The 27,175-nt window shown below is 40.0% G+C and overlaps 2 protein-coding genes across 3 annotated transcripts in view; one reads left to right on the forward strand and one right to left on the reverse strand.

The window, feature by feature from the left end:
* The window catches only part of PHTF2 (putative homeodomain transcription factor 2), a 168,252-nt gene extending 146,362 nt beyond the window's left edge, over positions 1 to 21,890 (reverse strand). For both annotated transcript variants that reach the window (XM_011927709.1, XM_011927710.1), the window contains exon 1: positions 21,692 to 21,890. The gene's annotated coding sequence lies outside the window, so the exon portion shown is untranslated. The remainder of the gene's footprint in view (positions 1 to 21,691) is intronic.
* A 155-nt stretch (positions 21,891 to 22,045) lies between these two features.
* Positions 22,046 to 26,875, forward strand: TMEM60 (transmembrane protein 60). The gene is made up of 2 exons (XM_011927711.1): positions 22,046 to 22,409; positions 26,180 to 26,875. The coding sequence occupies exon 2, from the start codon at positions 26,230 to 26,232 to the stop codon at positions 26,629 to 26,631; it is 402 nt and encodes a 133-aa protein (XP_011783101.1). The 5' UTR covers positions 22,046 to 22,409; positions 26,180 to 26,229; the 3' UTR covers positions 26,632 to 26,875.
* The last annotated feature ends 300 nt before the right edge of the window (positions 26,876 to 27,175 follow it).

Genomic DNA, 27,175 nt, shown 5'->3' on the forward strand with positions numbered 1-27,175 from the left:
GCTAAAATTGGACTGAGCACAGGCATGGCTGAGGTGTCCTTAAACGTCCTGTACCAAGACTGATCTCCCTAGTGAGGGATCTAGCCTACCTTTATGGGCGTTGGCTCTTGCCCTTAACTCAGAGTACCATTCAAAATGTCAATGCTTGCTGCCTCTGCTGAGGCTCAGCACCAGTATGTAGGGTCTTCTCAAGGATTTTTCCTTGACTTTTTGCTTCCTACTCACCTCCTAGGTCTACTTCTCTAAAAGTATGAATGAGATATCGGAATATTTTGTAGGCTTCCTCTTTCCTTAGTCTTGTTTCTGGGATATGGGGCTGGGATTAGAAAACTTGTCATATACAACTAGTATCTTCTCATTCTTTCTTTACCTTCCACTTTTGAAGTATTTGGTATAAGGCTACAGATACCCCTTTTTTGTCTGCTTCTTTCCATTTCTGCCCTCTTTCTTCAACCCACCATCTACTCTTTCCTTCTTTAAACTGGTTTTAGTGAAGAAAAATTATGTGACCCCACTTCATTTTTACTCAGAAATCTCTAATTTATATTATTGTTGTTGTTGTTATTTAGAAACAGAGGCTCGCTCTGTCACCCAGGCTGGAATGCAGTGACACAATTTTGGCTCACTGCAACCTCGAACTCCTGGGCTCTCAAGTGTTCCTCCTTTTTCAGCCTCTCAAGTAGCTACGACTACATGTGTGTGCCAGCCACTATACTCGGCTAACTTTTTTTTGTGTGGGGTCTTGCTATGTTGTCCAGGCTGGTCTCAAACTCCTGGCCCCAAGCAATCTTCCCACCTTGGCCTCCCAAAGTGTTAGGATTAAGGAAGTAAGCCACTGTGCTTGCCATTTTACGGAGTCTCGCTCTGTCGCCTAGGCTGGAGTGCAGTGGCCGGATCTCAGCTCACTGCAAGCTCCGCCTCCCGGGTTTACGCCATTCTCCTGTCTCAGCCTCCCAAGTAGCTGGGACTACAGGCGCCCGCCACCTCGCCCGGCTAGTTTTTTGTATTTTTTTAGTAGAGACGGGGTTTCACTGTGTTAGCCAGGATGGTCTCGATCTCCCGACCTTGTGATCCGCCCGTCTCGGCCTCCCAAAGTGCTGGGATTACAGGCTTGAGCCACCGCGCCCGGCCGCCATTTTACTTCTTTTAACATTTATTTTTTAAGTAATCAACTCAATTCTTTACATTACTGACTCAGTTAAAAAGTTAAATTTATTTGGAAGGCTGAGGCAGGCAGATCACGAGGTCAGGAGTTCAAGACCAGCCTGGCCAACATGGTGAAACATCTCTACTAAAAATACAAAAATTAGCCTGGCATGGTGGCGCACACCTGTAATCCCAGCTTTTCAGGAGGCTGAGGCAGGAGAATTGCTTGAACTCAGGAGGTGGAGGTCGCAGTGAGCTGAGATTGCACCACAGCACTCCAGCCTAGAAGTAAAATTTAAATATTCTAAGATAAGATTCTAAACTAACAACAGCTGCACTTTTACTTCTGCTATTTCTAACAGAAGGAAGTAAAGGGAGGATACCCAGTTTCAATTCTTTTTATAAACTCAAGATACTAAGCAAAAAATATAAGACCATAAACTAAGCTCTTCTGTGAATTTGTTACAACTACCTCCAAGAAAAAAAAAAAACACACAGGATGTATTTTCCCTCCTCAAATCTACTCGTCTTTTACTATCTGTTCAATTTTCCAACAAAGAACCCTATAATCTTTCTTGTTTCCTCCCCTTTCCCACCTCCTACCACTATAAATTCTATACCTGGCACACAGAAACCACTCAATAATTACAAAGGAATAAATTAATATAACCTATTTGTCATACCTCCAAACTTCTCTCATATGATCCCTCTCTAGCTCCACTACCATACACCTGGTACAAGCTGATATCTAATACCACGACTACACTAACAATCTATTATTGTTGCTTTACTTTCACTTCTTACCTTTTTAAATTACTGACCTCATTACTTAAAAATCTCTAGTCTCCCACTGCCGAAGAAAAGAATTTAATCAACACTGTATTCAAAACCCTTCTTTTACAATTTTACCATAGATTTATCATTTCTCCAGTTAGTAGCATCTATCATCTCTACTTTGCTCCACACAGTTTCAATTACCCGCCCTCCCCAACCTCCTATCCATATACATACCTTACATTCTAGCTACACAGGTTCACAAATATACCATATACTTTCATGCCTGCCTTCTACTCCAGGTAATATTCCTTGTCTAAAATAACTGTCTCCTTGTTGCGATCTATTTGAAAAGTTACCTCAATTCCTTCTAAGGAAATCAAACTGTGAGAACATGTAAGTCATGGTGTTCAAATAACTCGACTACTTAGAGTAATTTAAGATTCAGGCCAGGCGCAATGGTTCACACCTGTAATCCTAGCACTTTGGGAGGCCGAGATGGCGGATTACGAAGTCAAGAGATTGAGACCATCCTGGCCAACATGGTGAAACCCAATCTCTACCAAAAATACAAAAATTAGCCGGGCATGGTGATGTGCGCCTGTAGTCCCAGCTACTCGGGAAGCTGAGGCAGAAGAATCCCTTGAACCCGGAAGGCAGAGGCTGCAGTTAGCCAAGATCATGCTATTGCACTCCAGCCTGTTGACAGAGCAAGACTCCATCTCAAAAAAAAAAAAAAAGCAATTTAAGATTTAAATATTTTTAATTTCAGAAGGTGACATCAATAAGATTACTGACTAGAGACACCCAGCACACATTCCCCCATAAGAAAGAACCTAGGCATCAAATAAACAGCTAAGATTCAGTTTGAGTGTCAATGGGAGAGTACTGGGGTGCAGCGAGCAACTGGAGATGCGGGTGTGGAGACTGGAAGTCTATGAGGGCAGCATGGAGGTACCTGGCCACTGTAGCCCTGTCTCCCCAACCCAGATTGGATCTGCCCAGAGCCAGGAGGGGCTTCCCATTTCAGGGAAAAGTTAAGCAGAAGATCCCTACCAGCCCCCACTACCACTGCAAACACCTACAATCCTTACTATAGGAGAATCTCACAGTCCCTGCAAGCCTCCAGCCCAGTTTGGAGAGCTGCCAGGAATTCATGCAGCTGCACTGCCCCAGATTAGGAGCACAAGGTGCACACTCCCCTCCCCCATCCATCCACTCCCTGGGAGAAAAGTTGCTGCAGCATGGTGTCATCTTGAGACCAGAGCCACCTCTGGAGCTCACCCTGCTCTGGAGGTTAGTAGCCACTGAATTTCTCTAGCACTGGAGCTCCATCTTCATTCCATCAAACCCACATGGGTGGTTGAATACCACAACCCCAACTATGCAGAGCCGGGGCCCAGGATCAGCTGTGACTCCAGTCCTGCACAGCAGGGAAACCAACCTCCCTTACCCTCTGCTCGCCAACACTCTGCCACCACTGCCACACTTCCTGTCAGAGGAACAGTCTGGCAGTCCCACCCAAGGCAAACCTGCCCTTGAGCCAGAGAAAACTGCTACATGCCCTCCAAGTGGGAGCACACCCCCTAAGTTTCTCAGCAGCTGATACATCCCTTGGGCTGGCAGAGAGGCTACACATCTGTACTCAAGTCCTGAGAAAGAGCCCTACAGCACTCCCCCACTGCAGATATGCCCTTAGCTCTCCACCTGCAATCAAGCTCTAAGAAACAGTCCTGTCCCTGGGCACAGCAGGTTGCCCCTGGTGCGCATACTCTCAGTCCATCCAAGCAGCCATGAGCCCACGACTGTACCTGAGAAACAGCTCTGTGGGTCACCTGGCAAACATGTCACCTGAGCCCCATGGCATAAAAACAGACACACAGATCAGTGGAACAGAATAGAGAACCCAGAAATTAATCAATCCATGTATCTACAGTTAATTGATTTTTAACAAAGGTGTCAGGAACACTCATTGAGGAAAGGATAATCCCTTCAATAAATACTTCTGGGAAAACTAGACATGCAGAAGAATAAAATTAGATGCCCATCTCTCATCCTATACAAAAATCGACCCCAAAACAGATCAAAGACCTAACTGTAAAACCCAAAACTACAAAACTACTAAAAGAAACCATAGACGAAATGCTTCAGGACATTGGTCTGAGAAAAGGTTTTATGAATAAGTCCTCAAAAACATAGGCAACAAAAGCAAGAATAAACAAATAGAGATTATATAAAAACAAAAAGCTTCTGCACAGCAAAGGAAACAATCAACAGAGTAAAAAGATAACCTATAGACTAGGAGAAAATATTTGCAAACTATTCATGGAACAGGGAATTAATAGCCAGAATATACAAGACTCTCAAACTTTTTAACATCAAAAAACAAACAGTCCGATTTAAAGATGGGCAAAAAATCTAAACACATAAAAGAAGACATACATGTGGCCAATAAATATATTTTAAAATGCCCAACATCACTAATTGATATGGTTTGGCTCTGTTCCCACCCAAATCTCATCTTAAATTGTAGTTTCCATAATCCCCATGTGTCATGAGAGGGACCCAGTGGGAGGTAACTGAATCATTGTGGTGGTTTCCCTCATGCTCTTCTCGTGATAGTGAGTAAGTTCTCACAAGATTGATGGTTTTATAAAGGGCTCCCCTCTTTGCTTGGTTCTCATTCTTCCCTCTCCTGCTGCCATGTGAAGAAGGACGTGTTTGCTTCCCCTTCCACCATGATTTTAAGTTTCCTGATGCCTCCCCAGTCATGCTCAACTGTGAGTCAATTAAACCTCTTTCCTTTATAAATTACCCAGGCTCGGGTATGTCTTTATTAGCAGCATGAGAACGAACTAATACACTAATCATCAGGGAAATGCAAATCAAAACTATAATGAGATACCATCTCACCCACTTAAGATGGTTACGATCAAAAAGACAAGAAAATAACAAATGCTGGTGAGGATGCAGAGATAAAGGAACTCTTACACATTTGGTAGGAATGTAAACTAGTACAGCTACTATGGAGAAACGTATGGAGATTCCTCAAAAAACTACTAATAGAACTACCATATGATCCAGCAATCCCACTACTGGGAATTTTATCCAAAGGAAAGAAAATCAGTATAATGAAGAGACATCTGCACCCCATGTTTAGTGCAGCCCATTTCACAATAGTCAAGATATGGAATCAACTTAGATGCCCAACAACAGAAGAATGGATAAAGAAAATGGGGTCTACAGACAGTGGAATACTGTTCTGCCATAAAAAGAATCAAATCTTGTCATTCGCAGCAACATGGATGGAACTGGAGGATATTATGTTAAGTGAAATAAGCCAGGAACAGAAAGTTAAACCCTGCATGTTCTCATTCATGGTAGAAGTTAAAAAGCTGATTTCATAGAAGTAAAAAGTAGAACAAAGGATACTAGAGACTGGGAAGGGCATAAGGAAGAGAGTGATAGGAAGAGATTTGTGAAAGGTTACAAAATTACAGCTAGATAGGAAGAATAAGTTCTAGTGTTCTATACCACTGTTAGATGACTATAGTTAACAATAATATATAGTTCAAATAGCTACAATAAATAATGTTTGAAATAATGTATATGTCAATTACCCTGATCTGATCACTATACATTATATGTATTGAAACATCGTTATGTACCCCTCAAATATGTACATTGTCAATTAATAAAAGTAGATTTTTAAAATAATGTAATTGAATTGAGCAAAATGAAATGTGTATCTGTCCTGGACCCACGTACTATAAACAGGCAAACTATTAAAAGTTATTTCATGTCAGGCATGGTGGCTCACTCTTGCAATCCCAGCACTTTGGGAGGCCGAGGTGGGCAGACCACTTGAGGTCAGGAGTTTAAGACCAGCCTGGCCAACATGGTGAAACCCTATCTCTACTAAAAATACAAAAATTAGCCAGGTATGGTGGTACACACCTGTAATCCCAGCTACTTGAGAGACTGAGGCACGAGAATCACTTGAAGCCAAGAGGCAGAGGTTGCAGCCAGCCAAGATTGTACCATTGCATTTCAGCCTGGGTGACAGAGCAAGACTCTTATCTCAAAGAAAAAAAAAAGTTATTCCAATATATTAAAAACGACAACCAAATTTCCACGAGAAAAAAAAAGGCAAACTAACCACAGGCATCTAACTTTACTCCCTTACAATATCTAACTGAAATGACAGCAAAGGCATACGTACACAAGAACAGAGAGAACAGGGAAAAAAACAACAAAAATGAAGCTTGAAAGAAGGTATGTGACTTGTAACTGACCTAGCAGATCTGAGATAGCAGACAGCAATAGTAGTTTCATTCAGATATGAGTTATAGTGCTGTTGGTTGTCAGTTCAATGTTAACAAAATTAACAACAAAATTTAAAAAGGTGTCTTTAAATAGAAACACATATGAAACAAGGCTATGGATTGATCACTGATGACAAAAATGTTGTGACCAGTGGCTCACAGGAACTCAACTCTGTATTTCCTCTAAGAGCAATGCTTCACTATTGGCTAATTCAGTGTTTGCAGCGACCTTATATTAACACAGCTGTGAACGATGAGAAGTTGCCGCAACTGGACTTACAGAGTGGGCTTGCAATTAGCTCCAAGAAGGTAGACGGAAAGTTAATGAAGCAGAAATGAGGACTGAATTGTGTTTCCTGAGTTTTCTCCTCCTATTGTTACAGGGGCCAATTTAAAATTAGGACATATGGCTTTAAATATTATTCTTGATACTAGGTCAATTTAAAAATGATGAACATATGACTGGACACCAAATCTTGCTATTTTATGTAACATCATTATTAACATGTCCAGATCATCAATTCATGATTGATAAAATTACTAAGCCAACTAGCCTAAACCACCTAGAAACTGGAGAATGCAATACAATTTGACAGCCACTATCCCCAACGTTCTTTTAATCTGAAGAAATTTTCTGTAAGTCAGGAAACCAATATTTCAATTTGTAGTCTATTCAAATCTACATCACAGAGAAAAGTACTTAATAAACATACTGCAACTACTATTTAAGCCAGAATGATGAGCTAAGCTATGTATAGCTCATACATTTCATCATTGCTTAAATATTTTCACCAATATGACACACAGAAGGTGCTCAATAAATACATTTCTCTTCTCCCTTTCACAGTGCAAAACATTGCTATCTACTCCCACTTCTCCATCTCCTCTCCTCAATCCAATCATGCTTTTGCTCCCAATACTCCACTGAAAGCTCTCTTTAAGGACACCAATGACTTCCAGTCGCTAAATGCAACAGTCAGATCTCAGTTGCTTATTTCAACCCACTGGTAGTATAAAGCACAGCTGATCATGTTCTCTTCTCCCAGAACACTTTATTCACTTAGCTTCTGGGAAACCACTCTCTTCAGTTTGTTCCTCTTTACTTACTCCTTCTCAGTTTCTTTGCTAGTTTGCCTCTTCTCCCTGAGCTCAGTTTTTGCACATCTCTATCTTCACACAGTCCCTTGATGATCACATCTAGTATCTTGGTTTAAATACCACGTATAAAAGAGTGTGTAATTGGATTGTTTGTAACTCAAAGGATAAAATGCTTGAAGGCCTGGTTTAAAAAGAAAGAGAGAAAGAGAAAGAGAAAGAGAGAGAGAGAGAGAGAAAGAGAGAAAGAGAGAAAGAAAAGAAAGAAAGAAAGAAAGAAAGAAAGAAAGAAAGAAAGAAAGAAAGAAAGAAAGAAAGAAAGACCATGCATCTATAGATGACTACTGTATGGCTACTATTAGATTATACCTATAACCTCACCTGTTCCTATATTCACTACATTAGAAAAAGTCAAACAAGTTTCCTTACTTGAGGACTTCTCAGAGCCTTTTAACATGTTACTCTGCATTATAAATATCCAATAGAAGATTATGTACACATTATTTCTTACATTTATTTAGAACAGAATCCTTTCCTCATGAAGCATCTCGTGAAACATACTATTGACTAAGCCACTAAATATAGCATACTTAGACATCTCTCAAGTAGTTCTAATGTCTTACAGCACACACAAATTATGTAATAAGCAAGCTTCTCCTGATTAGAGATAATAATTGGGTTTGAGGTATTCAAGTCATTTTACTCCATTAGAGGAAAGCTTGCCTCAAAATTTTCCTTATGCAGAGATAAATTTATATCTCTCTTAAAATACATTCATCTCTATTAATTATGTACTCTAAGTGAACACAGAATAAATGTGTGTCATTTCTTCTGCCTCAAACAACTTAATATAATAAGCATATGTTGTCATTTATCTTTTTCCAGACTAAATGTTCCCAGTTCCTTCACCTGTTCTTCATATAACATGATTTCCAGGCCCCTCACCATCCAGGTTCTTTTTCTCATCAGATAAGATCTAAGTAATTCCTGGAATCCAGTTAGTCAACAAAACAATGTATTTGAAGAATGCAAAACACTGGAGCTACAATTTCTTGTGATAAGGATATGATCACTTGGTCATGTAGCCTAAGCCTATATTCACTTTTTTATTTTTAGCAGCCATGACACTAGTTAATATTCTTTCTGAAAATAAAGGTGTATTACACACACCCACACATATATAAACTCATCCATATATAAACAATGACTCCTCAGTAGCAATAAGCACACCTAACACCTAGATCTCTAAATACCACTTCATAGTAAAATAAACCAACATTGCTAAGAGAAATGTCTTATTCTAGGGCTGGCACAAAGATAGTACCAGATGACTGTGGAATATCTTGTTGGATCAGAAAGTAAGAAAATGCTCAAAGAATCATAGAGACATTGGCAAAACGATAAAACAAGAATCCATGAGTCTACACTGATATGAATAAATAAGTGAATAAAGAGTTAGAAGCTTTTCTTTATCACAGAAGTCAGCTAATAAACATAAAAGAAATTACAAAATCAGAAAAATCACCATTTGGCATCCATCTTGATAATCATGGATTCACACAAGAATCATCAATAGATGTTAAAATTAATGGGTAAGTTTAAGAGTAGTAGGATACTAACATAACTTAAAAATATCTAACCACAGGTACGTATTAATTACAAAGAATTAAAGAGTGACTTCACCTTGTAGAAACCTGGCAGATATCTCCTTAATTAAATTATAGAAGTTATCATTACCAGTAATAACAGGAGAAATAACAGTATTTGCCTCCTCATATAATGCACTGGAAAGTACACAACATCACGTCTGTGGTATTCCTGCTTAAAGTACGTAACCCAGGGCTGGGCGCAGTGGCTCACGCCTGTAATCCCAATACTTTGGGAGGCTGAGGCAGGTGGATCACTTGAGGTCAGGAGTTCAAGACCAGCCTGGCCAACATGATGAAACCTTGTCTCTACTAAAAATACAAAAATTAGCTGGGTGTGGAGGCGGGTGCCTGGTCCCAACTACTTGGGAGGCTGAGGCAGGAGAATCGCTTGAACCCAAGAGGTAGAGGTTGCAGTGAGCCAACATGGCACCACTGCATTCCAGCCTGGGCCACAAGAGCAAAACTCTGTCTCAAAAATAAAAAATAAAAATAAAGTACATAACCCAAATCTAATCATGAGGAAAAATCAACCAATCTCACATTGAACATCATTCAGCTGGGAGTGGTGGCTTATGCCTGTAATCCCAGAACTTTGGGAGGCCAAGGTGGGCAGATCACCTGAGGTCAGGAGTTTGAGAGCAGCCTGGCTAACATGACAAAATCCCATCTCTACTAAAAATACAAATATTAGCTGGGTACAGTGGTGCCTGCCTGTAGTCCCAACTACTTGGGAGGTTGAGGCAGGAGAATCATTTGAACCAGTGAGGCGGAAGTTGCAGTGAGCCAAGATAGCGCCACTGTACTACAACCTGGATGACAGAGCAGGACTCTGTCAAAAAAAAAAAAAAAATTGAAGGTCACTCTACAAAATAACCGGCCTCAACAGTTTTAAAATGTCAATTTCATGAAATACAAACATAGGTTCAACTGTTTGTGTAAAAGAAACTAGAGAGATGTGACAACTAAACATAGAATGTGATCCTGAATTTTCTTCTACAATAAAGTACAGTATTGTGATAACTGGTAAAATATGACTATCTGTAGATTAGAAAACAGTACTATAAATGTTAATTTCCTGATTTTGATAATTGTACTGTCTTTATGTAGAAGAACAATCTTATATTTAGGAAATAAAAACTCAGTAGCAGTAAAGGAGCATCATGACTCAAATGAGTCAGGAAAAAAGTAATACATACGTACATATATATAAATATGGAGAAAGAAAATGATAAAGCAAATATAGTGAAATGTTAAAATGTAGGTAATCTGGGTGAAGGGTATACAGGAATTCTTTATTATTGCCCTTTTTTAAAATCTGAAATTACATCAAAATAAAAAGAACATAACTGATAAGCTTAACTCAATTTTAAAATACCTCCTTTATCATGTTAATTTCCTATACGCCAACTACTGACTTAATACACATACAACCTTCCTCTCATAATTTCATTTAGTGTGGCTGCAATGGAAAAGAAATACAGGGTGGGAATAAGAAAACTAGCCCAGTGCTTCAATTTTACCAATTCATATAATCTGCTTCCATTAGAAGAAAAGCTAAAGGTCATTCCAGTTGCCTATAATCAATGAAGAGACAAGTTAAGCCCATCTCAAGTCCATTTCACCTACAGAGATTTTCAACAGTCCTTAATATCTACTATGTCCAAGGTTAAGTTAAATTACCATTTAATATATGATCACAGTAGTATTTTCAATGTTGCAAATATTTTCCAAAGATGATAAAAACCGAATTATTATACCCTTAAGGAAATAAACACTTTTCATTATTAATCTCCCTTAGAAATTATACAGACATATTTTGCACACATACACACACACACACACACAGTTTTGTTGTCAATAAGAATTGGGTTTATGGCTGGACCCAGTGGCTCATGCCTCTAATCCCAGCACTTTGGGAGGCTGAGGTGGGTGGATCACCTGAGCTCAGGAGTTTGTGATAAGCCTGGCCAACATGGTGAAATCCCGTCTCTACTAAAAATACAAAAATTACCCAGGCATGTTGGCAGGTTCCTGTAATCCCACCTACTTGGGAGGCTGAGGCAGGAGAATCGTTTGAACCCAGGAGGCGGAGGTTGCAGTCAGCCAAGATCACGCCACTGTACTCTAGCCTGGGTGACAAAGAGAAACTCCATCTCAAAAAAAACAAAAAACAAAAAACAAAACAATGAACTGGGTTTATATAAGAAAATGCAATTATTTGCTTACCTTTTAACTCATCATACATGCCTACATTTATTTCAAGGGAAACATGAATGTTGACAATGAACCTAAACACATTCAGCCAATCAAACCTATAGTCTACTCTGGTTCTGGCTATACAATGCTTATGCACCCTAAACACAAATTTGGGATTTAAAAATAATAAAACCAAAATGGTACTTTTTATACTTTCCATTTAAACTATTACTTCAAAACTCAGTATACAGGAGTTTCCACTTCTAGCCATGATGGGAGTAATGAGAACCAGATTATTCCTCTCCATTTAAAAACTAAAAAGTTAGGGGAAAAAGTGAAATGTTTTCAGATATTGGGTAACTGATAGCACATCCTTGAAAGAGTGGAAACAAAAAGTGAGCCCTATGACTGTCCAAGTGTGCTGTCTGCAAAGTTTCCAGGATGCAGCGCCAGAAGGGGAAAATCCAAAGCCCAGAAGTATCGCTACATTGAGAAGCCAGATTTGAGTATTCAGAGACATCAAGGCAGCTAGAATTCCTAGAGCAAAGTACCCAAAGAGGAGAGAACTGCACAAAGACAGTTCTGTAGCTCTGTAGAGGATTCCCCTTAAGTCTTCAGTTGAATATTGACTGGCATATGCAGTGTAGGAAAAACTACCTGAAGCAAGGGAAAGAATCACCAAAAAGGAGCAGGAAGACCAATTACAGCTTTAAACAACATGAAATACAAAATGTCTGGCATTCAAACAAAAATTAGCAGGCATATAAGTAAACAGGAAAATATAATTCATGATGAGGAAACAGAATCAGACCCACAAATGACAAAGATGAAAGGACTTGTAATCAAGGATATTGAAACCTCTATTATTTAAAACATTGCTAACAGAAATTAAAGACTCAAATAAGTGAAAAGAAATCCCACGTTCATGGACTGAGAAACGTAACATGGTTAAAATTTCCATACTACCCAAAGCAATCTACAGATTCAGTGCAATCCCTATCAAAATCCCAAGAGCATTTTTGGCAGAAACCAAAAAACTCATACTAAAATATATATAGAATCTTAAGGGACCCCAAATAGCCAAAGCAATTTTTAAAAAGAACAACAAATTTGGAAGACTCACACTTCCTGATTTCAAAACATATTACAAAACAGTAATCACAACAGTGTGATACTGGTATAAAGATAAATAAACAAATGTAATAAAGACCCAAGAAATAAACCCTCATGTATGTGGTCAAATAATCTTCAACAAGGGTACCAAGACGACTCAGTAGGAAAAGAACAATCTCTTCAACAAATGGTGCTGGGAAAATGGGATACAACAAAAAGAATGAAGGTGGATCTTTATCTTACACCCTCTACAAAACTTAACTCAAAATTGATTAAACACCTAAACATAAGAAATAAAACTAAAAATCTCCTAGAAGAAAACACAGGAAAAAGCTTCATAACATCTGACTTGGCAATTATTTCTTGGCTGTAACACCAAAAGTATAGGCAACAAAAGCAAACGTAGACAAATGGGACTACGTCAAACTTAAAACCTTTTGTGCATCAAAAGGCATATATTTTTCTCCCTTGCAGAATGGGAGAAAATATTTGCAAATCATAAATCTGGTAAGGGGTTGATATCCAGAATATACAGATGACTCCTACAACACAATAACAAAAAATCAAATAACCTGATTTAAAAATGGGCAAAGGATTTGAATGGACATGTGCCCAAAGATGATATACAAATGGCCAACAAGCATACAAAAAGATGCTCAACATCACTAATTATCAGAAAAGTACAAATCAAAACCACAAGATATCACCTTACATCCATTAGGACGGCTATCATAAAAACAAACAAAAAAAAAACAGAAAATAAATATTGACGAAAATGTGGAAAAATTGGAGCCCTTCTGCACTGTTGATACAACCGTAAAATGGTTCAAAAAGATTAAAAATAGAACTACCATATGATTCAGCAATCGCATTTCTGTGTATATATCCAAAAGAATTGAAAGCAGAGTTTCAAAGAGATACTCACACACTCATATTCATAGCAGCACTACTGACAATAGGCAAAAGGCAGAAGCAGCCCAAATGTCCATCAATGGATGAACAAAAAATAGTACATACATATGATAGGATATTATTCAACCTTAAAAGGGGCAAATCTAAGAGTCTTTAAAAAATTTTATGTATATAAAATGTATGTGTGTGTATGTGTGTTTAAATCTCTTTAAAAGAGAACTGACTAAAGCTAAAAGATCAACAACAGAGTTTGGGATTTAAAATATACAGCACAAATAACAGCATAAAGTTTCAGAACGGGGAAACAGTATACTGTTAAAAGGTTCTCATAAAATATATGAAGTAGTTTTTTTACTCAAAAGTAGACTGTAATAATGATGTATACTAGCTACTACAAACAAAACTACAAGAAAAAAAGAGTTACAGACAAGTCAAAAACGGTTATAAAGTGAAGTCATAAAAATACTCAAAGAATCCAAAAAAGGTAAAAAGAACAGATGAGACAAAAAACAAATAGCAAGATGATAGACTTAAACCCAATAATATCAATAATCACATTAAATGTAAATGGTCTAAATTAAAAGGCAGAGATTAGGAAACTGGATTTTAAAAAGCAAGACCCAAGACCCAAAAGCAAGACCTATTTTTATGTGTATCTGTCAGAAACTCATTTAAATATAAACATAAAAAGGTACAAAGTAAAAAGATGGAAAAAAATATGTTAACTCTAATGAAAAGAAAGCTCAAATGGCTATACAAAATAGATTTCAGAGCAAAACATATTACCAGGATTAAAGAGATCCATTTCACAATGATAAAAGGATCCAATTCACCAAGCAATCATAACAATCATAAATATGTGTGCACCTAGCAATAGAACTTCAAAATACATAATGCAAAAATTTAAAGAATTGCAAGGAGAAATCAGCAAGTCCACATTTATAGAAATTCAATACCATTCTTTCAAAAATTGATATAACAAGTAGACAAAATCAACAAGGACATATAGAAGACCTGAACAATTCTATCAACCAACTTGACTTGATTGACTTTTTTTTTTCTGAGATGGAGTCACCCAGGCTAGAGTGTAGTGGTGCGATCTTGCTGCAACCTCCACCTTTCAGGTTCAAAGAATTCTTCTGCCCCAGCCTCCTGAGTAGCTAGGACGACAGGCACACACCATCACCCTCAGCTAATTTTTTTGTACTTTTAGTAGAGACGAGGTTTCAACATGTTGGCCAGGCTGGTCTCAAACTCCTGACCTCAAATGATCCACCTGCCTCGGCCTCCCAAAGTGCTGGGACTACAGGTGTGAGCCATCCCACCCAGCTCTGACTGACATTTATAAATCACTCCACCCAAAATTATTTTCAATTGTGAATGAATCATTTGCCAAGGCAGACCATAATCTGGGCCATAAAACAAGTCTCAATAAATTTAAAATGATTCAAAACATACAATGTATGTTCTTTGACCACAGCGAAATCAAGTTAGAACTAAGGAAAAAATATCTGAAAAATCCCCAAATATTTGGAAACTCATCTACATACTTCTAAATAACAAGCGGAGTCAAAGAAATCACAAAGGAATTTATCAAGGATTCTGAACTTGAATGAAAATGAAAACATATCAAAATTCATGAGATGCAGTCAAAACACTATTTAGGGGAGAATTTTATAGAATTAAAACACTCATTTTCGAGAAGAATAAATGTTTCAAATTATGAGCCAAGCTTCCAACTTAAGATTCTAGCAAATCAAGAGCAAATAAAATGCAAAATAAACAGTAGACACAAAAACAATAAAGATGAATAGAAACCAGTGAAATTGAGGATAGAAAATCAATACAAAAAACTAAAAACTAGTTCTCTGAGAGGATCAATAAAATAGATCAATAAACCTCTAGCCAGGAGAACAGGAGAGAAAAGAGAAAAGACAGCAGAGTCAGAATGAGAGAGAAGACAGCACTATATGTCTTACAGATATTAAAAAGATTAATAAGAAGATGTCATGAATAATTTTATGCCAATGAATTTAACAACTTTAGATGAAATGAACAGATTCCTAGGAAAATACAAACTATCAATGCTAACTCAAGAAGAAATAAACTGAGTTAAGTCTGTGTCTATTAAAGAAATTGAATTTGCAGTTAAAATCCTTCCCACAAAGAAAATCCCAAGCCTACCAAGCCTATATATGCAAGTCACTTAGTATTGTCTGAAGTTTAAGATACATGGAAGGATCAAATATTTATTAACCATCATGTGCAGACGCTAAAAATGTAATTTTGATATCATTATGTTGGTATTTCAGCAAAATTATTCTGAAGGAAGCTGTGTGAAGAACTGTGTGAAGAAGTTGTGTGAAGAATTTAATTTCCTAAAAGGAAATAAATGACATACTTTGGGGACAATAATGAGGGTTTGAACTAAGTCAGTGGCAATGGTTGTTTTGTTTTTTTCTTAATTGTGAGTGTTGGGACCAGGCCAGATTGAAAGATGGATGTTAGTAGAAGTAGACAGAGGACCAGATGTAGTAATTGACTGGCAATTAAAGATATGGAGAGGAACAGAGTAAGGACACCACATGACTCTTGGCTTGAACACTAAAAGAACCCTCATTAAGGCCAGGCATGGTGGCTCACGTCTGTAATCCCAGCACTTTGGGAGGCCAAGGCGGGTGGATCACCTGTGGTCAGGAGTTCCAGACCAGCCTGGCCAACATGGTGAAACCCCATCACTACTAAAAATACAAAAATTAGCTGGGCATGGTGACGGGCGCCTGTAATCCCAGCTACTCGCAAGGCTGAGGCAGGAGAATTGCTTAAAGTCAGGAGAAGGAGGTTGCAGTGAGCCAAGATCACACCATTGCACTCCAGCCTGGGCAACAAGAGCAAAACAAACGAAAAAAAGAACCCTCATTAAGATAGAGACTACAAGAGTAAAACAGATTTAGGAACAAGAAGATGGGTTTATTTTTCAACAAATGATGCATTCATACGTTCAGCACCCAAAAGACACACAAAAGACAATGGGATATACAGAATGAACACGCAGGAAATCTGTGTAGATAAATCAGTACGCTCTGTCTCCCAGGATTACTTGCAATTAAAGCATTCCCATAACCATACAATTAATAGCTTTTCCTTGTCAAAGAATTTTAGAAATAAGTAAGAAAGTGGTTAAGAGATTTGAGAAAACAAGTCCCTTTCCCTATACACTTAATTCATGGCACTGAAACCCTACTTCACTTATGTTTTTCATTGTCATTTCGAATAGCAAAAACTTATTTATGCACTCCATCTGGTTTAATGAGTTTGATGTACTTTCTTCAGAAAAAAGTTGATAATGTGAAGCTCTCTCCATATATTTTCCCTTCTTTTGTGTGGGTAAAATGATTATTCAACTCTGCCTGTTGAATCCTATTGCCTCCTTTTAAGATTTTATTTGCTTGTTGAACATTTTCTGGCTTCTCTTATTCTATCTGGGAATCGTTATATTAAAACATACATACACACACACACACACGCCTGTTCAACTTAGTCAAATAATTGCAGCAACCACTTTTTGAGCTAGTCTTATAAACCAAGAATATGTCAAGTGCTTTACATACATTATTACCTCATTTAATTCTTAAAATCTCAGAAAGTAGGTAACTCCATTTAGTGAATAAATAAAACTGAACCTCAAAAATATTACATAAGGAGTCCAATGTCACACAACCAGTGATGTCAGTATCAGGACTTGAACCTAGGTCGATAGAGCACCAAAACCCATGCCACCTAATTTTCATAAATTTTTTGCTATCTGTAACAAATCCTATACAAAAGGTCTTACAAAAGTACTTTCATTCATGCAACAAATATGAGTGCCCACATGTCTTTAAAATTGCTGTAGATATACTTTCAACAGCCCCTTTTTTGAACTGTTTTTGCAACTGGAAAGCTGCATACTATGCACTTTTCCCTTTACTTCCTCTCCTTAAATGTCAAATTTAATCATGTTATGATTATTATCAGGTAGTGGTTCAGCCACAGCTATTTCCTGCCCCAGTTCCTGTTCAGTACCCAGAATAAAATCCAGCATATTTTCATTCCTAGTGCTCTACAACTACCTGTTCTAGGAAGCAGTCAGTTGTTCTCATCTGAAAACTCACTTCTATATTTTGTGTCACATTAGCAATTTTCATGAGACTAACAAGGTGGACTAAAAATGCAGTTTTCCTAAATGTCACTTAATATTTTCCACTTTCACATGATTCTAGTCATCAAGTGATGTTTCAGATTTGTAAATTTAATGCATTTATGGTTCAGTATTAATCTGAGAAGATAGAAGCATGAGACTTTCTCAGATTTTCAAGGGCAGTCCCAATTTAAAACACACTGGCCAGGTGTGGAGGCTCACATCTGTAATCCCAAGACTTTGGGAGGCCAAGGTGGGAAAATCACTTGAGGTCTCTAGCCTGCCCAACATAGCAAGACCCTGTATCTACAAAAAAATAAAAATTAAAAAATTAGCTGGACACAGTGGTACATGCCTGCAGGTGTAGCTACTCAGGAGACTGAGGCAACAGGATTGTCTGAGCCTGACAGTTCAAGGTTTTACAGTGATCGCACTACTGTACTCCAACCTGGAAGACAGAATGAGACTCTGTCTCAAAATAAAAAAAATTCTGTCCCACTATCATGTATCAAGTACGGGTTAAGAAAATACAGTCAAAATATGCAAAGGGGAGTTTGCAATAATGACTCCATGTGGCTACAGACTAGGTAATGGGGTTAAAGGATGGCAACCATTACTTTGGAATTCTTCTTTGAGTCTTACTTTGAACTGGGAAAATAAGTATTGGAAGGTAAATATTAAATAAACATGTAATAATGGACAAACTGCTAAGGTTTTCCTGTAATTTTAGTATCTAAGTATGCAATTTCCAATTATCAAAATTGGGTACTACTCACTTTGTCCAACTACATTTTACATACCATTATCATTTAAAGCTGGCCTTCACACATACATTTTATACAAAGCTACAATTACCTACCATTCCCTCAACAATCCACATTTCTGTTCTGAGACTCTGCCTCTTCCTGTTCTGCACGGAATGTCCTCTTTCCCCACCTACAAATACCACCTTCAGATCTTTAAGGCTTCAGAGTTAGCTCCCCTGAAACCCAACTAGTTCTCTCTTAAAATTATTGTTTTTTATTCACTGCTTTCCATGTGCCAGTACTTTATATATTTTATTTAAGGCTTAATATCTTCTTTGAAGTATTATCCTTTCCATTAAACAGATAAGGGAACTGATGCTAAAAGAGGTTTGGTATTATGTTCCAGGAATTCAAATCCAGACTGTCTATACTTTAACTGAATTTCTGTCTCAAGAATTATTGGGACCACAAGCATTTTGGATTTTGGAATATTTTGCATATACATAAAGAGATATCTTAGAGATGGGACCCAAGTATAAACACAAAATTCATTTATGTTTCATTTACACCTTATACACACAGCCCGAAGGTAATTTTATATAACATTTTAAAATAATTCTGTGCATGAAACAAAGTTTTGACTTTTTTTTTTTTTTGAGACGGTGTCTTGCTCTGTCACCCAGGCTGGAGTGCAGTGGCACAATCTCAGCTCACTGCAACCTCCACCTCCTGGATTCAAGTGAATCTTCTGTCTCAGCCTCCCAAGTAGCTGGAACTACAGGCGCATGCCACCACGCCAGGCTAATTTTTTTTGTATTTTCAATAGAGACGGGGGTTTCATCATATTGGTCAGGCTGGCCTTGAACTCCTGACCTCAGGTGATCCACCCTCCTTGGCCTCCCAAAGTGCTGGGATTACAGGCATGAGCCACCACGACTGGCTTGACTGTATTTTGACTGTAACCTGTCATATGAAGTCAAGTGTCTTGTGGCAACATCTTGACAATCAAAAGGTTTCAGATTTTACAGCATTTCAGATTTTCAGTTTACAGATGCTGAATCTGTATATACTGTATTGTATTATCATCGTTTGTTCAAATATCTATCTCTCCCATTAAACGGATGCTCCTCAAACACAGAGAAGGTAACTCCATCCCTTTATCTTCAGCAAAATCCAATAGTGCCTATTATACAGTGATCTCAAAGTGTTACTGTGTACAATAGTGGATTCAATTTACAGTTTTGCAGCATTATTTTCCACTGAGTAGTCTCCTACTATAAAGTCTCCAAGAATCCAATTTTACTGTGGTAATAAAGTATAATGGCTTGGAATGTAGGCTTTGGAATCAGAGTGCATAGGTGTGAATCTCACCTCTACTGACTCATTAGTGAAGAAATCTTGAACAAATTAGTTAAACTAAGTCTTGGTTTGCTCAAAATGACAGTAATCAGTACCAATCTCACAGGACTAAAATGATTAAATAATATACAAGTAGTCCAACTATTTCGAGTCTCATTTTATCCACATGACACCCTAAATTCTCTTCATTTTAGTGAAGGTTTTTTTCATTACAAATTCCTTGCAATTCTGCATTAAATGGAGCAGCCAAAAAAGGTTCATGGTTTAAAAATTGGGCGGGTTACCTTATTTTTAAGGCCAACTGTCCAGTGCCAGTTCGGGCTCAAAGAAAGTTTACTAGGCCGGGCGCGGTGGCTCAAGCCTGTAATTCCAGCACTTTGGGAGGCCGAGACGGGCGGATCACGAGGTCAGGAGATCGAGACCATCCTGGCTAACATGGTGAAACCCCGTCTCTACTAAAAAAAAAATACAAAAAGCTAGCCAGGAGAGGTGGCGGGCGCCTGTAGTCCTAGCTACCTGGGAGGCAGAGCTTGCAGTGAGCTGAGATCCGGCCACTGCACTCCAGCCTGGGTGATAGAGCAAGACTTCATCTCAAAAAAAGAAAAAAAAGAAAGTTTACTCTTGGAGGCTTGACTATGCAAGAGTGCCCCTATTGTATACTATACTTGTTTACTCACCACATTTTCATGCTCCACCAGAAAGTGGTCAAAATTAGAACACGAAAACTCTCCACCTCACTAACACCTAACTTAAAACTATCAGATGCATTCAGACAGCTAGTCTGTGTGGGAGGCAGGCTATTTCTGGAGCAAAAAAATTTCCTGGAACCACTTTGTTTCTGGCCCCAGACACGGCTCATACTCCCCAGACCTCCAGATTCCTCTCCTCTAGGTTATGAAGGTTGAGCCACTGCAACTGATAAGGCATATCCATTTCCTTCTCTTAAAATTTGCAGTCCATACACCATATCCAAGTTAGGATTTCAAATTGTTATACTGTTTTGTGGCTCTTTAGGCTAAAGTGCGCAGTTTCCAGATTCTCAGAATTCCCCTTCCAATATTAAAAATATGGTGAAAAAAGCCCACTTTGAAAGAAAACAAACTTTACAAAAATACCTGAAAACAAGATCAAATACTAAGTCTCTAGCCAGTCTTGGAGGAAAAAAAATGAAAGAAACGTTTAAAAATGGCAAGCTAACCAAAAACTGTAAGATTAAAGTATCACACCTAAAAAGTAGTCTCAAAGCAAGGAGGATATACTATACACAAAGAAAGTAACCGAAAACTACAAAATATTTAATATTCACCATGAATTTCAAAATTACTTGGCATGTAAAGTACGCACTGAGATTAATAAATTGTTCCAGATCCTGCACAGGGTTAGTATAAGGCAGTTCCTTGTTTTTGCCACGCTAAAAATAAAAAGGGTGACAATTAGTGAGAGAATGATCCCTGAAGTTACACAAGGAGGTGCTGAGTTAGAAAGCCATGACTCGAAGGACAACTACCAGAATGCTAGCTGTCAACACTGGGCAGATAAAAATAAGAAAAACCGAAACATGCTGATGGAGCACGGTATTGTTTCCAGACGGCAACTACCCCTTAAGGCCCAAGCCTAGCATCTCAGCACCCTCTCCGCCGTGTTGGGATCGGAAAACTCGACTGCCGCCTGCTCAGAGGGGGCAGGGCAGCGACCCTCCTTCCACCTCCGCCAGCGCGCGAGCCGCCGCCCCCTTCCGAGCCCGCTCCTCCGGCCGCTAGCTGACCTCTCCCTGCCCGCCAGGCTAGCCATCCGAGACCCGTGAACGCCCTTCCAGGACCCGACGACCCCTCAGCACAGCGCTAAGGGAAGGAAGCAAAGGACAGGGGCCTGGGAGCGGGGCCCGAGGGGCGGGTGGCGGTGCTGGGGTTCGGCCCGTCACCATCAAGGCTTGAGGACCGCGCGCTCGGGGGGAAGGCGGCTGAGCCTCCGCCACCAGCCGACTGATGGGAGGGGGTCGCGGCTGACTCCGGCCCTCAGGTACGGGAGACTGCCGGGAAAGTAGCCGGCGGCGGAGGGTGACGCGCTGGCTCCGGTGCCCCCACCTCCATCCCGACGCCTGCTCTCCTCCCTCGTCCCGATCCATCCTCGAGATTGTGTCAGAACTCGACGACCTCCACACGGCCCACCCGAGCGCGGAGGTGATGCCGCTCTTACCGTAGGAGCGGGCGCCGCGCCGCTAGGAGGCGGCTGAGGTGCGCGCGGGAGACTCCGAGGCTAGCGCCGCCGCCGCCAGAGCCCGAAGAGCCACAACGAGGCTGCCGGCGGGCGCGCTGTCTCCAGAGCGTTGCCCCACCCCCTCTCCCGCAGGATTTTGCGCCGGAGCCTGCAGTCACTGCGCGCGGGCAGGGAGGATGGGAGGAGGGGCGGGGCGTCCCGAGAGGGCGGAGCTGAGCGCCGGCTGCTCTGATTAACATCTGTGGGCCCAATGGGAGCACGGAAACTCCAGGCTGATCTTGGACTGATTTCCCTCCTAACCCGTGACAGTAGAGAGGCGGGACCAATGGGGCTTTTTATTGCCGCCTTTCTGTCCAACCCGAAAGTTAGGAAAGGTCGGTTGGTTTACACTGGAGGACAAATGGTCCAATTACCGCGGAAAAGGGACCTCTGAATCCAGATTGGCGTCCTCCCTACCTATAAGATAGGCTCAGGGGCGGTGAGAACCAGCCCCGGATGTGGGCGCGGCACTGAGGTAGGACTGAGAGATCCTATACCGCAGTGTTTTGGGGAGGCGGAACTGAATTTTTTTCTTAATTATCATGTGACGGGTTCTGGATTTAATGGGGGGAAAAGTGCGGAAAAGGACAAGGATCCAAACTGGCGAATTTCCTGATCTTCGCGTCTCTCTCCGCTCTCCGGCCAGCGGCGCTGCCAGGTGAGTCTGGGTCTCTGCCCTAGCCCGCACGGTAAAGCGGTGCTGGTCTCCTGATGCTTCCGGGGGCTGTGCGGCCGACCCCCAGCCCATCACACAGCCAGCCCCAAACGCGCACACGCCTGCTTGGCTCCAGGGCTTCTGTGCGCATCCAGCAGGAACCGTGGTGAACTCCAACGTGTGCTGGGCCCACAGCCCATAAAAGGGGAGCGTCCGGGTGGGGCGCCGCGAGCCGACTGTTGGTGTTTGCAGAAGGGCAAGTATAGTTTAGGAGCGTCCTGAAGTTCCAGGGCCAAGTAGGCCCCCAGATAAGCTAAGTTGTAAGCAGAACGCTGTTCCTTTGGCAAGGCTGTTGCTGCAAGGCTTTTCAAAAGCGACTCATGAAGAATAAATATGTGGACTCATGAAGCAAAATTATCTTTGGGATGAGGCAGGTCCACTTGGTAGAGTACTGGCAGTGGCGAGAGAAGGGAAATGGGGGCTGATACTCACCCGCGGGCGATGTGGGTGGGGCTCTATATACTTCCATAACGGGGTCACTCCGAAGGTTTTAAAAATGAATAAGGAATCATTAACAAATATTTAAGTGTCTTCCTAGTGCAGGAAATAGCCACCTTAAATGGGAAACATTTTAGTTGAGCACATTTTTGGAGTACGCACCTCCCCCTTTCATGTGGAGAGAATAGTAGGAAACATAACGACTGCCCAAATTGATGAAGACGTAAATGTAAAACTGGGATCGTATGTCATCGTTGTAGCTCAGCCTACAAGCGTACAATCCTTCAATCGTCATTTAAGTATCAGCAGTGCTTCCCCACTGAGGGTATTTTCGTGCAAGAACATAACAGAATTTTGTTACATCCCAAATTATAAATCTTGTAGGCACGATAAGATTGTTACTTGCATCCTTTCACCTCCAGCCTTAAAGCACCTGTGGTGAGTGCAGCCAAATATAAGAAAAAAATGAAGCTTGTCTTATCCGATGGCAGATGGAACAGTTAGGTTTAAGCAAATGTATAATCGTAAACCGTTTTTCAGAGGTTCACAAAAATGGCCAGATAGATTGGAGATGGGGATTGTGCAGTTTACAGGATGAAATCCATCCATGGTTATTAATCAACACACACCCATCCAACTCTGCTTCCAAATTCAGTCCCACATCCCACTATATGGCAGCCTCTGGCCAGGAAAGGAAACCAACACAGAAAAATGCCTCCTTAGGAGCAAAAGTACTGCAGTATGAAGCCTGTGCCAATTAAGTAAACAAGTTTAAGTGCCACTAGATGGGTATAAGGGAAAAGAGGTGAGTTAGGAGACTCATACTTAACTGTTGAAATAGAACAGATGTGTCCTCTTGCACTGTGATAGCCATCCACTATTTAAAGTAGTATAGATGTTGCACAGTACATCAAAGTTAGTTCTAAAATATAATTGAGCACGCTAATCTAGGGTATTTGGCTCAATTAGCCAGTTTCTTCACCTTTTCTCTATTATCTTCCTGCATCTTTCCTCCTACCACGCATGCTTTTGTTCCTATGGGTAGCACCTTCTGATCTTTTTCTCTTTCCATCAAGTATCCTCTCTCATCTTCAGTGCCATTCCCCATTGGCTTATTTCTCTGTTTGTAGTCATAAATTCTTCCTTTCCTGAAAATTTCTTCTTTCAGTTTCATATACCCTTTCATTTTCTCTTCTCCAAATGCCTCAAAGGAATAAAGTGTTCTCAGTTGTTTCCATTTCTTGATCTTCTGTTAACTGCATGCAGTCTGGCTTCTGATTTCCCGTTCTACTTACCCTTTTTCCAAATGGTCATAAAGGTTGGTATAAAAAACTTGAGTAAGTAGAGGAACATATCATAAACCTATATGTGAAGATTAAATAAAATAAATGCTATCCCTAAGTTTTATGCATTCACAATCAAAATTCTAAGTTTTTAAGAATCAGCTTAGCAATTTTAGCATTGAAAAACTGTAAGGACAAAATAGAAAATATTCTAGAAAAGAAGCCAGCATGATGGCTTACACCTGTAATCCCAACACTTTGGGAAGCTGAGGTGGGTGGATCACTTGAGATCAGGAGTTCGAGATCAGCCTGGCCAACATGGTGAAACCCCAGCTACTTGGGAAACTGAAGTGGGAGGATCACTTGAACCCGAGAGGCAGAGGCTGCAGTGACCTGAGATCGTGCCACTGCACTCCAGTCTGAGTGACAGAGTGAGACTCCATCTCAAAAAAGAAAAAAAAAAGAAAAAATATTCTAGAAAAGAGAACAGCGAGTAGATACTAGGCCTTCCAGATATTAATACATTCCTAGAGTAACAGTAAGTCATACAGTATTACTGCAAAAGAGAAACATATGGATCAGTGAGGCAGAATAGTGATATAAGAAATAGCCCCCAAAATTTAGCATCTAATAATCACAAAACATCAAAAGTTATTAGGTGGTCCTGATTATTGAATGGATAACAAGTAGTTTTATATATATATATATATATCTCCACAAATCAGTGAGAGTATTGTTAAAAGGAAAAAAACTATTATACCAAGAAGATATTTGTAAGAATTTTTATGAGAAAATAAGTGAGAATTTAAGAATATAAGTTTCAGACTATGTGAAAATCCAGTGTTACCAATGCCTTTTATATTATATAGCCTAACAACCTCTTTACAATCTTTTTTTTTTTTTTAGACAGTGGTCTCACTCCCATCGCCTAGGTTGGAGTGCAGTGAGCAACATGGCTCACTGCAGCCTTGACTTCCCGGGTTCAGGTGATTCTCCCACTTCAGCATCACGAGTAGGACGGAATACAGGCACGTGCTACTGCACCTAATTTTTTGTATTTTTAGTAGAGACAGGGTTTCGCCATGTTGCCCAGACTAGTCGTGAACTCCTGGGCTCAAGAGATGCACCTGCCTTGGACTCCTAAAGGGTTGGGACTATGGGCATGAGCCACTGTGCCCAACCACTAAAATGTTAATTCTACTTTATATATTGTAATTTTTATTAATCATTCCCTCCTTTTATTGATGGATTAATTGAGACAGGATCTCACTCTGTTGCCCAGGCTGGAGTGTAGTGGCACGATCTCACGGGTCACTCACTACAGCCTCAACTTCCTGGACTCAAGCAATCCTCTCAGTAGCTTTAGCCTCTCAGTAGCTGCGACTACAAGGTGCATACCATCACGCCTTGCCAATTTTTTTATTTTTTGTAGAGAGAGGGTTTGACTATATTGCCCTGGCTGGTGTGGAGCTCTTGGGCTCAAGTGATAGGCCCACCTTCTCCTCCCCAAGTACCGGGATTACTGGCGTGAGTCGCGCACCCTTCCCATTCCCTTCTTTTAAAACTCTTCTCAGCTTGATACCCACCTTTCCCTTTTTCACTACTTTGAATGCTTTTTTCTTTGTACCCCTTGAAATTGAATGAAAAAGTACAGAATTGCAAATGTATAGGAAGATGAGAACATCTTTGCGGTGCAAGAATAAAGTTGTAAGTGCCTGGACTCGAGTGATAGCATTGAAAAGGAATCACCTGACATTTTGAATAGAGCTTATACAGTGGATATACTAAAAATTGTATTTTGTCATGGGCTGTAAGGAATGGTGGATATAATGTCAATGATCACTAAGTTTTAGAGGATTTGAAAGGAAGAATAGTAGAATGTTTTCAAAATTAGGAAGTCAGTTGGGAAAGAACCAGTTTTGTTCACTAAGAATGGAAGTGATACTTTTTTTCTGGTATCAAAACAATCTTGACTTTTTCTCCTTCTCTTAGGGTATATTTCCTTTTTTTCGATCCTGCAACAGCCTCTTTAAACTGTTTAAATGAGAATGTCCTTGGCTCAGAGAGTACTACTCACCTGGCTTTTCACATTACTCTTCTTGATCATGTTGGTGTTGAAACTGGATGAGAAAGCACCTTGGAACTGGTTCCTCATATTTATTCCAGTCTGGATATTTGATACTATCCTTCTTGTCATGCTGATTGTGAAAATGGCTGGGCGGTGTAAGTCTGGCTTTGACCCTCGACATGGATCACACAATATTAAAAAAAAAGCCTGGTACCTCATTGCAATGTTACTTAAATTAGCCTTCTGCCTCGCACTCTGTGCTAAACTGGAACAGTTTACTACCATGAATCTATCCTATGTCTTCATTCCTTTATGGGCCTTGCTGACTGGGGCTTTAACCGAACTCGGATATAACGTCTTTTTTGTGAGAGACTGACTTTTAAGTACATCATCTCATTTCTATTGCTGTTCAACAAGTTACCATTAAAGTGTTCTGAATCTTTCAAGCTTCAAGAATACCAGAGAACTGATGGAAAATAACAAATGTAGTTTTATACTACTTCCATAAAACAGGACTGGTGAATCATGGACTTCTAGTCAACCTACAGCTTAATTATTCAGCATTTGAGTTATTGAGATCCTTATTGTCTCTATGTAAATAAAGTTTGTTTTGGACCTCATTTTTCTACATGACTCTTGAATAATCTGTTGTATGTGGTCAGTATCTAAAGTAAGTAAATATAAAACCTTTAACCTACATGTTTGGGCCAGGCGAGGTGGCTCACACTTGTAATCTCAGCACTTTGGGAGGCCGAGGCAGGTGGATCACTTGAGGTCAGGAGTTCAGGACCAGCCTGGCCAACATGGTGAAACCCTGTCTCTAGTAAAAGTACAAAAATTAGCCAGGCATGGTGGCGGGCGCCTGTAATCCCAGCTACTCAGGAGGCTCAGACAGGAGAATCACTTGAACCCAGGAGGTG

Source organism: Colobus angolensis, unplaced genomic scaffold (genome assembly GCF_000951035.1).
Source record: "Colobus angolensis palliatus isolate OR3802 unplaced genomic scaffold, Cang.pa_1.0 Scaffold74, whole genome shotgun sequence".
Taxonomy (NCBI): Eukaryota; Metazoa; Chordata; class Mammalia; order Primates; family Cercopithecidae; genus Colobus; species Colobus angolensis.

Coding starts and splice junctions, on each gene's coding strand:
- TMEM60 (XM_011927711.1), top strand. CDS start 26,230: ATGAGAATGTCCTTGGCTCAGAGAGTACTACTCACCTGGCTTTTCACA.